Here is a 17,221-nt window from a genome sequence, read left to right on the forward strand (position 1 = left end):
AGGCCTTCTGCAATTTCGCTGATAAAGATATTAAACAATATGGGTCCCAGAACAGATCCCTGAGGTACCCCACTGGTAACAAGACCTTGGTCTGAATATACTCCATTGACTACAACCCTCTGTTGCCTGTCCCTCAGCCACTGCCTAATCCATTCAACAATATGGGAGTCCAAGCCCAAAGACTGCAATTTATTGATAAGCCTTCTGTGTGGGACAGTATTGAAAGTCTAGATAAGCGATGTCTACTGCACCTCCGCCATCTATTGTTTTAGTCACCCAATCAAAAAAATCTATAAGATTTGTTTGATATGATCTCCCTAAAGTAAACCCATGCTGTTTTTCATCTTTCAATTCATAGGATTTTAGATGTTCCACAATCCTCTCCTTAAGTATGGTTTCCATTAATTTCCTCACTATTGATGTCAGGCTTACTGGCCTATAGTTGCCCGGTTCCTCCCTACTACCTTTCTTGTGAATCGGCACATTATTTGCTAATTTCCAATCTTCTGGGACGACTCCTGTTGCCAATGATTGGTTAAATAAATCTGTTAAAGGGGTTATGCGAGTTATTTTTTTGTTCTTTCTATGTTCCTAACTAAGCAAATGTAACAGCTTTCCATTTCACTCCCTTTATCTCCAGTGGCTGGTTTCTCAGATTTCACAGAGGGTCACATGACCTGTGATGTCAGCTTCTCTCCCTGTGCTGATAATGTTCGTTTACAAGCCTGTAAATGAAACTTCACTGTGCTGGCCACCCCCCCCCCCCCCCCCCCTCCCCTTCACTGCCGTCTACTCTCTGCTGGGATACGGATACTTAACCCCTTCAGCTGCACAGCTCTGCAGCAGGGACAATTCTGGGCACTGGAGCTGAATACTAGAGAGGGCATTGCACAATAAGGTAGGGGGGAGATCCTGTGTGTATTAGCAGTGTCATTATACAGGTGGGACATGTAGTCCTACACATGCAACATGCTGCAGAGTCTCCCAGCACTCAGGGCAGCTCTTGTATTCACTCCCTTAGCAGTGTCATTATACAGCTGGGACTTGTAGTCCTACACATACAACATGCTGCAGAGTCTCCCAGCAGGCAGACATGTCACTTAGGACAGCTCTTGTATACACTCCCTTAGCAGAGCAGGGGGAGGGGCAGAGATTGTTTTTATTGCATGTAAACAAAGAGCCAGAAAAGAACCAGGGAATTTAGGAAAAATATATATTTTTTTTTGCATAAAACTTGCTTAGCTCAGTTATATATCTCTATATATATTTTCAGTGCTATATGTTTTTTTTTCATAACTCGGACAACCCCTTTAATGGTTTTGCTAGTTCACCGCTGAGCTCTTTTAATAGCTTTGGGTGTATCCCATCAGGCCCCTGTGACTTATTTGTATTGATTTTAGACAGCTGACTTAGAACCTCTTCCTCTGTAAAGACACATGCATCAAAAGATTCATTAATCTTCTTTCCTAACTGAGGTCCTTTTCCTTCATTTTCCTTCATAAAGACTGAACAGAAGTATTCATTGAGGCAGTCAGCTAGTTCTTCATCTTCTTCCATATACCTTCCTTCTTTTTTTTTTTATTTTGTAATTCCTTGTTTTAGTTTCCTTTTTTCATTTATGTATCTGAAGAATGCCTTATCGCCTTTTTTCCCTGACTGAGCTAATTTCTCTTCTGCCTGTGCTTTAGAAGCTCTTATAACTTGTTTGGCCTCTCTCTGCCTAATCTTGTATATTAGCCTGTCATCCTCGTTTTTTTGTTTTTTTTTATAATTCCTAAATGCTATCTTTTTGTTTTTAATGATTTTGGCCACTTCTGCTGAGTACCACAGTGGTCTTTTCCTTTTTTTGCTTTTACTGACAAGTATAATGCAATTTTCTGTTGCCTTCAATAGTGCCACTTTTAAGTAGTCCCATTTCTTCTGGACTCCAATGAAACTGTTCCAATCTGATAGGGACTCATATACCACTAATCTAATTTTAGAAAAGTCAGTTTTTCTAAAATCTAAAACTTTTGTTTTTGTGTGGTGTGACTCAGTCACTGTACTTATAGTAAACCACACTGACTGGTGATCACTAGATCCCAAGCTTTCCCCTACAGTAATATCATATACCAAATTCCCATTTGTGAATACTAAATCTAAAATGGCCTCCTTCCGGGTTGGCTCCTCAACTACTTGTTGTAGAGATAATCCCAGTAGGGAATTTAGAATATCTGTACTCCTGGCAGAACTAGCTATTTTGGTTTTCCAGTTTACATCAGGAAGATTGAAGTCTCCCATAATGATAACTTCCCCCTTCAATGTCATTTTAGCTATTTCCTCAACTAGTAGATCATCTAATTCTTTGACTTGGCTAGGTAGTCTATATATCACACCTACACGAGTTACCTTATTATTATCAAGCTGCAAGGTAACCCAAACTGACTCTAAATTGTTCTCGCTAACTTGTATCAAAATTAGATTTTATGCTGTCTTTCACATACAGGGCCACCCCTCCCCCTTCTTGCCTTCTCTGTCTTTCCTGTATAGAGAGAACCCTGGTATTGATATATCCCAGTCATTACTCCCCTTGAACCACGTCTCAGTAACAGCCACTACATCTATATTCTCAGATGCCATTATAGCCTCAAGTTAATTGATCTTATTCCCTAAACTGCGAGCATTTGTAGATAAGAATCTGAGCTTGTCATTTCTTAACCTTTGTGCTACTGGCATCTTCTGGCATTGTTCCGGGGGGCAGTCGGACTGCTGGATTATCACTCTTTTGCCCCCCTTTCCTAGTTTAAATGCTCCTTAGCAAATACTTGGAACTGTTCACCGAGGACATTCGTTCCTTTGAGAGAAAGATGCAAACCATCTTTCTTGTACAGTTCTCTTCCATTCCAACAAGAGCTAACATGAGACACAAAGCCAAACCCTTTGTTCCGACACCATTCACCAAGCCATACATTGAATCCCTTAATGCGCATCTTCCTGTCATGCTGAAGGTTATGCACAGGCAAAACTGCAGAGAATGAAACAGTTGATGCAACCTCCCGTATATCAGTTACTATTACACTGACTTACCCCATATTTAATAAGATTCAGCCCTTAGCAACCAGTCTGCATAAAACTGCAATTTCACTATTCAGTTAAGATGGCCGCCACTGCCCTCCCCGAGGATAATCCCGCCTGCCCTCACTAGCCAGTAACAATAGCCCCCCCAAAAGTGTCAGTAACCAGAGCCCTCCCCCTAAAGTGTTAATCTCCTGCAGCACAAAGGGGTCCTCTTAACACATGTTTCTTTCATTTATACACTGAGCAGATGGCAGATCTCCCTTCCCTGGTCTGTGCTGCTCCTACTCTGCATTGTCCAGCTCTGCTGAGTGAGGGAGCGTCTGCCAAGCGCAGGGACAGGGAGAAGTGCACACAGCCCAGGCACTGTTATCAGCTGCTAGGGAGGACCTGGCTTTAATCATTTACTTACAGTCCCTGGCTGTCAGTAATCTGACCTTGCACAACACATAGACGGACCATGCCTAGCAACCCTATTTTAAGCATAGGTAAAAGTAGGCAGTGCAGGGAACAAAACTGTGGAATTAAGGGGTAATTGAATACACAGTGATATTAATCACCACAATCCAATACTCCAAAAAATAAAATGACAGTTATACTTTAAAGGAGAGTGTGATCTTTTTTCGGTCATCATTCTTCTATGTTTCTATACAGAATAGTGAGGGAGAAAATATGGAAGGTAGAAAGAAGGAGAAAGAGAGAGGAAAAGGCAAAAATATAAACATGTTTCCTCATTACCTTCCTTGCAGAGAAAGAGAAGACCCCATCCACACACAGACACACACAAAAAGCATTAAAATACTGACAAGGTTTAAAAGACTGCTGTTGCTACACCTGAACACTAGATGGTGCAAGTGGAAAGCACTGAATGATTTGTTACAGAATGCTGCATACCACAAAGCATTGCACATAGGTTAGTCCGTTGTGCAAGAAGAAAAATGTGTGAGCAATAGAAGTCTTATACATTTAAATAGGAATAATCGGATATTTATTCAACATGTGAGAAGACCAAAGTGATTAGTCCCCACTGATCTCCAGAATGAAAGAACTGCATAGAACACCCTTGGTCCGTCTCAGAGATTTCAGTCACTTGAAATCTGACACAGTTGCTTTCCATGGACGGAGATTATCAGGAACATTATCCGGAACACAATGGTCACACAAATGTTTGCTCCTCACACGCCAGGGATGTCCATTATCACCCTTGCTCTTCACTTTGGCTATAGAGCCCCTGGCTCAGTTGATACATATGGATCAGGAGGTGGTTGGTCTGAAATATGGGTGCATGGTGGAGGAGAAAATCTCCTTATACGAGGACGACATGTTGTTACTGTATTTTTTGATAAGGTGGAGCAATCTTTGCCTCATATCATGCAACAAAGAGCTCATGCACACGACCGCATGTATCTTGCGGTCCGCAAAAAAAGGGATCCACAAAAAATACGGGTGATGTCTGTGTGCATTCCGTATTTTGCAAAACGGAACAGCTGGCCCTTAATAGAACAGTCCTGTCCTTGTCCATAATGCGGACAATAATAGGACATCTATTTTTTTTGGAGGAACGGAAATACGGACCTATGGAAATGTAATGTAATTGAAAGGAATGGTTCCGCATACGGTCCGCAAAAAAAATTAAACGGACACGGAAAGAAAATACGTTAGTGTGCATAAGGCCTAAGATTGCCCCTATGCAAGCGGCACCTACATTTAAATATTTAAATATTTAGTGGCGCAGGTGTCATCTCGCCAACAGGATTATATCAATCTGAATTTGGTCCCCTTACTTGATAAAAGCACTCGGATGGTGACCAACTGGTGCAAGCTACCACTTTCAGTTATTGGTAGAGCTAATTTAGTAAAAATTATGTTGATGCCACAGTTTCTTTATACAAACCGGATTCCAAAAAAGTTGGGACACTATACAAATCGTGAATAAATACTGAATGCAATGATGTGGAGGTGCCAACTTCTAATATTTTATTCAGAATAGAACATAAATCACGGAACAAAAGTTTAAACTGAGAAAATGTACCATTTTAAGGCTACATTCACACGTCAGTATTTTTCTATAATCCGAATTTCGGTCCGTTTTTTGCGGATCCGTTGTTCCTGAAAATGTTTCCGTATGTCATCTGTTTTTTGCGGATCCGCAAAAAACGGAAACATGTATACATTTCAATAATCAAACAAAGCTGTTTGGATTTCTTTGAAAAAAAAATAATAAAAAAAATAAAAAAAATATTTGCTATGTGTTTCCAGGAACGGATTCCGCAAAAAACGGAAGACATACGGAATGACATCCGAATGTCTTCCGTTTTTTGCGGAACCATTGACTTTGCATTGTACCAGGATCCGATTTTTCAGGAACATAATAGGACATGTTTTATATTTAAACGGACATGCGAAACGGAACAACGGAAACGGACAGCACACATTGTGCTGTCCGATTTTTTCCAGGACCCATTGAAAATGAATGGGTCCTGATCTGGTCCTGATCTGTTCCGCAAAAAACGGAACAGATCAGGAAAGAAAAAACGGACGTGTGAATGGACCCTAAGGGAAAAATATGTTGAATCAGAATTTCATGGTGTCAACAAATCCCCAAAAAGTTGGGACAAGGCCATTTTCACCACTGTGTGGCATCTCCCCTTTTTCTTACAACACTCAACAGACGTCTGGGGACCGAGGAGACCAGTTTCTCAAGTTTAGAAATAGGAATGCTCTCCCATTCTTGTCTAATACAGGCCTCTAACTGTTCAATCGTCTTGGGCCTTCTTTGTTGCACCTTCCCCTTTATGATGCGCCAAATGTTCTCTATAGGTGAAAGATCTGGACTGCAGACTGGCCATTTCAGTACCCGGATCCTTCTCCTATGCAGCCATGATGTTGTGATTGATGCAGAATGTGGTCTGGCATTATCTTGTTGGAAAATGCAGGGTCTTCCCTGAAAGAGATGACGTCTGGATGGGAGCAAATGTTGTTCTAGAACCTGAATATATTTTTCTGCATTGATGGTGTCTTTCCAGACATGCAAGCTGCCCATGCCACACGCACTCATGCAACCCCATACCATCAGAGATGCAGGCTTCTGAACTGAGCGTTGATAACAACTTGGGTTGTCCTTGTCCTCTTTGGTCCGGATGACATGGTGTCCCAGATTTCCAAAAAGAACTCTGAATCGTGACTCGTCTGACCACAGAACAGTCTTCCATTTTGCCACACTCCATTTTAAATGATCCCTGGCCCAGTGAAAACGCCTGAGCTTGTGGATCTTGCTTAGAAATGGCTTCTTCTTTGCACTGTAGAGTTTCAGCTGGCAACGGCGGATGGCACGGTGGATTGTGTTCACAGACAATGGTTTCTGGAAGTATTCCTGAGCCCATTCTGTGATTTCCTTTACAGTAGCATTCCTGTTTGTGGTGCAGTGTCGTTTAAGGGCCCGGAGATCACGGGCATCCAGTATGGTTTTACGGTCTTGACCCTTACGCACAGAGATTGTTCCAGATTCTCTGAATCTTCGAATGATGTTATGCACAGTTGATGATGATAGATGCAAAGTCTTTGCAATTTTTCGCTGGGTAACACCTTTCTGATATTGCTCCACTATCTTTCTGCGCAACATTGTGGGAATTGGTGATCCTCTACCCATCTTGGCTTCTGAGAGACACTGCCACTCTGAGAAGCTCTTTTTATACCCAATCATGTTGCCAATTGACCTAATTAGTGATAATTGGTCTTCCAGCTCTTCGTTATACTCAAATTTACTTTTTCCAGCCTCTTATTGCTACTTGTCCCAACTTTTTGGGGATTTGTTGACACAGTGAAATTTTGAATCAACGTATTTTTCCTTTAAAATGATACATTTACTCGGATTCAACGTTTGATCTGTCATCTACGTTCTATTACAAATAAAATATTGACATTTGCCATCTCCACATCATTGCATTCAGTTTTTATTCACAATTTGTTTAGTGTCCCAACTTTTTGGGAATCCGGTTTGTATATTACACAACAGTCCTATATGGATACCAATGCGCCACTTTTATAAAATTCAAGGTCTGTTCAGGTTCTTAATATGGAGCAAGTAGTCTTCGAAAATCTGTTTGGAAACAGCATGCTGCTGTTGTTGTCCGGCCATGCTGCGGCCGCATCTCCCGCCCATCCCCATTATAGTGAATAGGGCCGGGCTGGACATCCGGCATCACACTTGTGCAAGTGTTAGTATGGATCCGGTAGGCTGTTCCCTTGCTGAAACAGCCTGCCAGACAAACCTAACGCTAGTGTGAAAGTAGCCTTAACTACTTTGACTAAAGCTGCACTAGATGAGTTTGTGTACTCATATGACTTTCCTGAACAGAACAGTGGTTGGAGTTGACTGGCTTTAGTATATGTATCTAACAGTACTTGAAAAGATGCCAGTGAGGACTGAAACTTTGCTCTAAACAATGGGTGAATAAATCCTACACTGGGCTGGAAGCTACTGGAGTGCTGCTACATTCCCTTCTATTGTATGAAACAGTAGTTAAATAGACTAGGGAATTGTAATCCAACAGTCTCTGTAATTTGTATCCACAACAACGTAAATCTCCGACCTGTTGTCTACCAACCTGTTGTCCAGGTTTGACCTGTCTCAGTCTTTCAACTACTCAGCCTGTGAGTGTCAATATATACTCTATCTGCTCTCTGCCTTGTTTGTTGGTGGTACACCAGGTGTCCTATCTTAGGCTACTTTCACACTAGCATTAAAGTTTTCCAGTATTGAGTTCCGTCATAGGGCTCAATACCGGGAAAAAACGCATCAGTTTTATCCTAACGCATTCTGAATGGAAAGCAATCCGTTCAGTATGCATCAGGATGTCTTCTGTCCCTTTTACGGTATTTGGCCGGAGAAAATACCGCAGCATGCGGCAGTATTTTCTCCAGCCAAAATTCTGGAACACTTGCCGTATAGCCGGATCCGGCATTAATTTCCATTGAAATGTATTATTGCCGGATCCGGTACCAAGTGTTCATGAAATTGCCGCATTTATGGATCCGGTTTTACGGTCTGCACATGCGCAGACCGTTAAAAATGTGAAATAGATAAATACCGGATCCGTTTTTCAGGATGACACCAGAGAGACGGATCCGGTACTTCAATGCATTTGTCAGACGGATCCGGAAACAAATGATATCTGTTTGCATACGGATTTCCAGATCCGGCAGGCTGTTCCGGCAATGGAACTGCCTGCCGGATTCTTCTAACGCCAGTGTGAAATTACCCTTACTGGTTCTCCAGCTGGACCTGTGCTGTAGCCCACGTTTCACAGGCTCCACTACACGGGAAGAAGCTGCAAACCAGTCGGAAGGTTCCCGCTGTCCTCTGTACTGAACAGCCTAGGCCAGAGATGGCTAACCTTGGCACTCCAGTTGTGGTGAAACTACGACTCCCAGCAAGCTCCATTTATTTCTATAGAGTTCTGAGAGCAGCCAAGCAAGGGGGGCATCTTGGGAGTTGTAGTTTTACCACAGCTGGAGTGCCAAGGTTAGCCATCACTGGGGCACTTCGGTGTGCTGTCCGCATTTTTTGCGGACCCATTGAAATGAATGGGTCCGCATCCTATCCGCAAATAAAGCGGAACGGACACAGAAACAAACCATGTTCGTGTGCATGTAGCCTAACAGTGTCAAATAAATGTAATGTTTGCTTGCTTTCTCAATGTTGTACTCTTTAGGGCAGAATCAGGCATGCAGGTTTTAGAGAAGAATGTCAGCATTTTCTTTACTCTTTTCCTTCTTTTGGGATCCCTTCTTGTATTTGGCTAAAAAAACAGGATTAAAGTGGTTGTGTCACCTCACACATTGGTGGCATATAGCAAGGATATGACACCACTGTCAGATAGGTGTGAGTCCTAACTATCTTTAGATCTGGGTTCCCAAAGTGAACGAGCATGCGTGGCATGCTCTCTATTAATTTCTATGGGAAGCGAGAGCTACCGCTCCATTCACATTTATGGGACTGCCAAGCCAGTCGGCTATTTTCGATAAGCCACGAATGTCTGAGGTGACTAATTATGTGACTTCTGCCTCAACTGCCCACTCCTTTAGGACCATCTATAGATGCATGTATCCTGTGCCTATAGGAAGATTAAGCTTTGCCTAATATGATCATTACTGAAAGTATAATGCACAAAATATTGAATTAATTTACATGGCACAAACACCAGGGGGATATTGCATAAACCCGCTATATCCCCTGTTGTAAAGACTGAATAAACATGGCACTACTGATTAGTGTAAAAATTCATTCCACACACTTACACTGTCTGTTCCTGAGTGGGATCTAACATATGATAGAGACTCCACAGATGATGGACGGCTGAAAATGAAAAAAAAAAAAACAAAGATAAACAAATTGCAGATTTTCATATAGGATTTTAAAGGAAACCTGTGATAAGAATTTGGGCCCCCAAACTGCCACCAACATGTTATCCAGAACAGTGATTGGGCCACTATGATGTCATTCTTGGAGATTCTGCAAAACGCTGAAAAAAAAACCTTGAATGCTGTGATTAAATTACTTGTAAGGAACCATGGTGGTGGAGATACTCAGAATTGTCCCTCCGGCCAGCCCCCCTCCTGGCTTGACTAATAGCCCAGAAGCTCCAGAGGCATCTGCGCAGTGAACAGATTTTTTTTTGCGGACAGCAAAATACTGAAAAAGCCATACGGTCGTGTGAAAGAGGCCTTAAGGAAATCATCACTGGATGTGTTTACAGAACATACTTCCTTAGGGCTCATGCATACTACCATATGTATTTTGCGGTCTGCAAAAATCAGATCCACAAAAAATGCGGATGACATCCGTGTGCATTCCGTATTTTGCGGAACATAACAGCTGGCCCTTCATAGAACAGTCCTATCCTTGTCCGTAATGCGGATAATAATAAGACGTTCTATTTTTTTGTGGAACGGAAATACGGACATACAGAAACGGAATGCACACGGAGTAGCTTCTGTTTTCTTTTGCGGACCTATTGAAGTGAAAAAAAAAAACTGAATGGACACGGAAAGAAAACATGTTCGTTTGCATGAGCCCTAAACCAGATAAATTAATCTGGCAATTTACCCTGTGGGTACCATAAACATAAGAAATGTATAGATGGACCTGTGTCTTTTTTCAACCTATATAACTATGTAACAGACTAAGGCCTCATGCACACGACCGTTGTTTTATTCCGTGTCCGTTTTTTTCCTAATGTTTTTCGTGATTTTCTGTAGAACCATTGATTTTCAATGGGTCCGTTGAAAACTCAGCTAACTCACCGTTTGCCATCCGCGTCCGTGATCCGTGGTTCCAGTCCGTTCAAAAAATATAACCTGTCCTATTATTTTCGTGGAAAACGGTTTGCGGACCCATTCAAGTCAATGGGACCGCTAAAAAACGCGGAGGCACACAAGATTGTCATCCACGTCCGTTTTTTTCCTATCATTTGCATGGCAAACCTGTTTTAGACTTTTTTTTACTTTTCTTTATGTCTGGTGGTCCTCCAAATATAAAGGAAGACACACTGAAACAAAAACGGAAACGGATCACGGAACAACGGAACCCGTTTGCGGACCGATAAAAACAACTGTCGTGTGCATAAGGCCTAATACCAATTTCATATTTCTGATCCAACTGCACTTACCTCCAGCTCTACTGCTCCATGTTCTAGTTACAGCTGCATTTACCAATGTGGATCTACAGCTTGATTTTCAAACGATGATTCATTTTTTCTTTAGACACAAGTCAACACTTTGATTTCCACTTTCCTTACCTTGCTATCTGTCCACAATGCTGAAGGCTATGTCGAGGAGTAACTGGAATGGATAGAAAATCATTATGTGAAACTATGTCTACATTTACCATTAAAGAAAAATGTTTCACACACATGTATGTGTATATGCACCCCAAACCGTCCTCTCGTTGATGAGGTACAACTAGGGAGAAATTTAGGCACATTTGCAAGGAAACTAAAAAGGTGACCATCTGCACCCACAGCTAGCAAATTCAAAAACTGCTACCAGTCTTCCTTCACCACTCTGGCTAGTAGAAACTAAGGATACCGCTAGGTTCTTCACCTGAGTCCGCAGCAAGGCCAGATGGGCTTGGATGCTAGGGACCCAGGTTATGTCTGTGGAACAAGGCAGCAGAAAATTGTTGCAATCGCACCAGTAGGAGACCGGCCAGAATCACAAAGGGGTTCACAACAGTGGTCAGCAAGCAGGGTCACAACCAAATAAAGTCAGTAGAATACCAATCAGAAAACAAGGGGTTATTTCAAAAACAAGTCAAACTCATTTCAATAGTAGAGTCAAAGAAACCAAATCAGCAGACAAGAGGTGATTCAGAGACAAGCCACAATCAGTACACTAAGGAGTTCTAAGCAGAAATGGAGAGTGGTACAATGGACACAGTAACAGGAGCCCCCTCTCTCAGATAGGCCGACAAGCCAGGACTTGGCTGGTCAGCATGGCAACCTTCCAGGAACGGACATAAGACTGGCGCACATGCTGCTTCTGTGCTCATCCAGCACCGCCACATGGACCAGAGAGGTGGCTGCTGGGTGGAGAGCAAATTACTGGAAGATCATGGATACATCAGTGTGCAGTATGTTATAAAACTGTGCTTCAAAACTACACGTTGTACAGCAAACTGACCTTAACAACAAGTAGTTTTTAATGCAGTTTTTAAGCTAAAGCAGAAGTTGATCCTATTAGATCCACCTCTGACTTTGAGTAAAAAAAACATCAAAAACTGAACTTCAAACTGGCTCAAAAACTGCATTTGTTTCCAATCTCTGTAATTTTATCAATATTCTGCTTCAAGGGGTTGTCCTACGAAAAATATTCCACAGTTTTCAAACCTGAATACTTTTATAATTGTATATAATTAAAAATGTATTATAGCTACTGAGTTATTCAATGAAATCTATCCCTATAGCGTCACCTCCTGTTTGCTCTTTTTCTAATTTCACTGTCCTGCTCACTGAGACATGATCAGTTCCATCCTACAATTGCCACCAGCTGCAGCAGAAAGGACACACCCCTTAGAAAGGACACGCCCCCTGATTTGCCAGCTTGAAATAAATGTAGCAGAATAATTGGACCAATGAATGGTGAGATCTCTGGATCCATGTGAGGTACAGGGCTGGTGGTTCTAGCTTTGTTAGAAAGGGGTTATCATGTACTACATTATGTATGATTTTAATTTTTTACATTATTCATGGGTAACCTCTTTAAGTATTACTAAGCCAAAACCAGGAGTAGAAACTGTAAAGAGCGGCAAAACCACATGCATGTTTCCTGTACAGTTTTGAAGCTGTTTTAAACGCACCTCAACCACTACATGTTAATACAGTATATCATTTTTGCACCATGTTTTGGACCCAATGGTTTTGGTTTACAAATACTGCTCCAAAATATTGACCAAAATACTGGCTATGTGAAAGTGGCCTAAATAAGCAGGCAGCTTGCATAAGATCAGGGCTACATTTTGGCTGAAAACCCCTTTAAGGCTGGTGCAACACGGCGACTTTGCTAGCGACAAGCATCGTGTGACCAAAGATTGCTGTGTAGCAAAAATTATTGTTAACAAGCAGCAGATCGTGGTGTCTAATCACAAACAATCTCCTATCGGCAACCCACTATGCAGTATGGGGGTGGGTGGTGGCACAGCTATCGCACATCCCCATGCTGTGGAGGAGATCACTGCATGTATTAGCATTATCGGTCTCCTCCGCTACCAAGCAGCCAATTGCCGGGATGGAATGCTTCCCTCCCAACAGTCATCTGCCACATCGGGCTGTGTAATACAGCCTTAAGACTATACACCACTTACTCTAGTTTGGAGGGTGTTTCAGAGATGACAGATTCCCTTTAATTATTGATGTAAACTATGTTGGTAAATGTACAGGTTAATAAAAATATTTTTTTCCCCTAATTACAGAAAACAAGTAAATGAGAAAACACTTTATATGACAAGGTTAAGTGGAGTTGTTTTGGCAAGTACACTACCTGTCTGGGAAGGAGGAGTAATGGCAATTGGCCGAGGTGTGCAAGACCTATGGAGAAACAAGAATCATTAATAAACAGACTTCAGTAAAGTTCAGCAAGGACTTTTGGATTCAAACCATTCAATACATCTTTAAAGGGGTATTCCACTTGTTTGAAGTTATCCCCTATCCACAGATTAGGGGATAACTATTAGATCACTGTAACCCCCACCGATCACGAAAAGGGTGGCCCCATAACCCCTGTAGCCCCCCTGAAATGAACGGAGCAGCCAGTCTGGCATGCATGTGTCCGCTCTATTAATTTCTATGCAAATTCTGAAGCTAGCCGGCCACTGTACATGTGTACGACCGGCCGGTCTGTTCATTTCAGGGGGGCTACATGGGGTACGGGGCCCCATTCTTGTGACCGGTAGAGGTCACAGTGGCAGGACCCCTAATGATCTAATAGTTTTCCCCTATTCTGTGAATAGGGGTTAACATCAAAGAACCTGAATACCCCTTTAAGTGTTAAATTTACTTCTCTTCCCAACAGAGCATGCTGTCATGTCACTATTAAAAGAAACTTCCTTAGGATGCAGGAAATATACTCTGTGTGGATACGGATCTTACCTGCTGCTACTTTGTGACCTGCTTAGGGAACTCTAAAGTAGAGTAAAACAAACAGCTTTAATAAAAACATGGCATATCGGGAAATGCACTAGATATAAAGGGCAATATATATAATAAAGTGTATTTATTTATTTTTTAACTATTTTTTTAAATAAGTGATACAATTAAATTTAAAGTAAGCAAAGTTATTGAACATACTTGAAACATGCACAGTCCATACACAATTGCAAGAAAAATTATAAAACTCTTGGGAATTATCTGGATTTCTGCATTGATTACTATAGTGTTAAAGCACGGCCACCGCTGCTAGATTTCAGGGTGGTCATATCCCCTGGATATGAGCAGTGTATAATCTCATCTCCCTAAAGGGAACCTGTCAGGAGGTTTATACTGTTCTATCTGAGAGCAGCATTTGATAGAAAGAAGCTGAGCTCTGTGGTATATACACTAATCACAAACAGTAAGGGATATTGGCTTGTGGGTGAAATTTCAGGATGAACCTAAAATGCACTATAACCTTCAAAAGTTAACTTAATGTGACTGTCACAATTACAGGGGAGGGGAGGGACACAGAACTAGGCCTCAAGGCTAGGCAGAGGGAAAAGGTCACCTCCTAGGAAGCCCCTAAACCTGGCCCTGACTCCTGTCGGTATGTATAGACCCCAAAGGTGGGAAAATGCATATGCCGGAACCTAGACTCTAGGAGCCCTGAAATGCCTTAGGTAGTGGGAATGAGACTACTGGTTCCTTCTAAGGTGAATGAACCAGCGTCTCCCTGAGGCCTAGTAACAACAAGCACAGGGGAAACAACCAAATACAAAGAGCAGTACAACTTATCTTATAGAAAATAGATGAGCAGGAACACAGGTAAGGTCCACACACTAACTCTTCCAAATCCAAGTAGAGAATATCAACCGCATGGTATGAAGTGTGAGACCAAACTAAGTAGGGAATGCATTAATGCCCACGGGCTGCACCTGACAAGAGGTGTGGTCATTAGCAAACCATAACACTCAGAATCAAGAGACTGTCAGTTAACTTCACGTGCAGTCAGTCTCTCCGATCTTCTAACCTCTGTCACAGAAGGTACCGTGACAGTGACATTCTCAAAACTTTTGAATGCACAAGTCCAACTGTTCAATGTTTCAGTACATTTTGCACAACTTGCTGTTCTCTAACAAGGAGCTTAATGGCAAAATTCACAACAGGTGCTTGATCCATGAATTGCCCAATACATTTCCTGGTTCAATTAGAATTGGTATTTAAACAGTTCTCCTCATCGTGCTTTTCACATTTTGACATAATGAGACCAAAACGACACCTAACAATTAATCAACAGTTCCTTGCCATTGCGAGGAATCAAGCAGAATGTTTTCAGACCGAAGTGGCCACTGAGCTCAGAGTGTCCCAGAGTGTCATCAGCAGGTTGCAACAGAGATACAGAAAGACTGGAAGAGTCATAGGAAGACATAGAAGTGGATGTCCTTTGGCCACATCCCACACTGATGACTGCTTCATCGTGAACAATGCCCTGTGAAACCGGATGATGAATGCCACACAACTCCAGTCACATTTAAGGGAGGTGAGAGGCACCCAAGTGTCACATCAGACCAGGGGCGGATTGTCCATAGATCTTACAGAGATATTTCCTGGTGGGCCGATGCCCACCACGGTCGGCCAGTGGAAGTTTTTGGGGATGTATTTTGTGCTGCTGGCAGTATTATATGATGGACTGTGGTATTTGGCTCTGTTGGCGTGGTATAATGTGCCACAATATGGTATTGCTGGCTCTGCCTTCCATGAAGTATTTTTTCCAGGGCCACTTTAAGTTTCCAGTCTGCCGCTGCATCAGACCATTCAAAACCGTTTACATCAACAATTGTCTGCAGAAGACCTAGAAAAGCTTTAAGGGTTCCTGACCACACCTCCAAGCACAGGCATCATCATTTTGCATGGGTCAGGGAGCATCTATGCTGGATGAGGGACCAGTGGGCCTCAGTGCTGTTCACTGATGAAAGTCGATTCACGGTGAGCAAAAACGATAGTCACCGACAATGTTGGAGACTTCAAGGAGCTCACAATAAACAAACGCAATCCTATCTGGGAAGGGTTTATATAAATCACTAAAAAGCCTGTTTAGGCTAATAACCTCACTTGTCCCAGATATTAAAACTTAACTTTTACTACCATTAGTATAAAACCTTTCTAGTTATAAGTAGATGTGAGCAAAAACAATTGGGTTAAAACTATCTCATGCCCTGTCAGTTCTGAAGCATATTTGCTGCATCTACAATGTCAGTCGGGGGTGCACTTCCCGTGCCTTCACATGCTTGGACTCTGTTTTAGCAAACCAGTGCAACACCATCCTATATACAGTCATGTGAAAAAATTAGGACACCCTTTGAAAGCATGTGGTTTTTTGTAACATTTTTAATAAAAGGTTATTTCATCTCCGTTTCAACAATACAGAGAGATTAAAGTAATCCAACTAAACAAAGAAAACTGAAGAAAAGTCTTTTCAAGATCTTCTGTAAATGTCATTCTACAAAAATGCCTATTCTAACTGAGGAAAAAGATAGGACACCCTTGCCCCTAATAGCGAGTGTTACCTCCTTTGGCTGAAATAACTGCAGTGAGACGGTTCTTGTAGCCATCTACCAGTCTTCGACATCGGTCTGAGGAAATTTTACCCCACTCCTCAATGCAGAACTTTTTCAGCTGTGAGATGTTTGAGGGGTTTCTTGCACGTACAGCCCTTTTCAAGTCACCCCACAGCATCTCAATGGGATTCAAATCTGGACTTTGACTTGGCCATTCCAGGACTCTCCATTTCTTCTTTTTCAGCCAATCTTTGGTTGATTTACTAGTATGTTTTGGGTCATTGTCATGTTGCATGGTCCAGTTCCGCTTCAGCTTTAATTTTCTAACTGATGGTCTCACATGTTCTTCAAGCACCTTCTGATACACAGTAGAATTAATCGTGGATTCTATGATGGTGAGCTGACCAGGTCCTGCTGCAGCAAAGCAGCCCCAAACCATGACACTTCCACCTCCATGCTTCACAGTTGGTATGAGGTTCTTTTCTTGGAATGCTGTGTTTGGTTTACGCCAAACATGTCCTCTGCTGTTGTGTCCAAATAATTCAATTTTGGACTCATCTGTCCAAAGAACATTATTCCAGAAGTCCTGGTCTTTGTCAACTTTATCTCTGGCAAATGTCAGTCTGGCCTCGATGTTTCTCTTGGAAAGCAAAGGTTTCCTCCTTGCACACCTCCCATGCAAGTTAAACTTGTACAGTCTCTTTCTGATTGTAGAGGCATGTACTTCTACATCAACAGTAGCCAGAGCCTGCTGTAGTTCTCGAGATGACACTTTAGGGTTTTTGGAGACCTCTTTTAGCATCTTGCGGTCTGCTCTTGGGGTGAACTTGCTGGGGCGACCAGTCCTGGGCATGTTGGCAGTTGTTTTGAAAGCCCTCCACTTGTAGACTATCTTCCGGACAGTGGAATGGCTGATTTCAA

General features: G+C 42.2%; 1 protein-coding gene across 1 annotated transcript in view; it reads right to left on the minus strand.

The window, feature by feature from the left end:
- Positions 1-17,221, minus strand: part of RNF212B (ring finger protein 212B) — a 119,184-nt gene that overhangs the window by 38,952 nt on the left and 63,011 nt on the right. The window contains exons 5-8 of the mRNA XM_044280538.1: positions 13,701-13,732; positions 13,093-13,139; positions 10,854-10,896; positions 9,355-9,412 (exon numbers count right to left, since the gene is read on the minus strand). Coding sequence (XP_044136473.1) covers positions 9,355-9,412; positions 10,854-10,896; positions 13,093-13,139; positions 13,701-13,732 — 180 coding nt within the window. The remainder of the gene's footprint in view (positions 1-9,354; positions 9,413-10,853; positions 10,897-13,092; positions 13,140-13,700; positions 13,733-17,221) is intronic.

This window comes from Bufo gargarizans, chromosome 1, assembly GCF_014858855.1.
Source record: "Bufo gargarizans isolate SCDJY-AF-19 chromosome 1, ASM1485885v1, whole genome shotgun sequence".
In the NCBI taxonomy this organism is placed as follows: domain Eukaryota; kingdom Metazoa; phylum Chordata; class Amphibia; order Anura; family Bufonidae; genus Bufo; species Bufo gargarizans.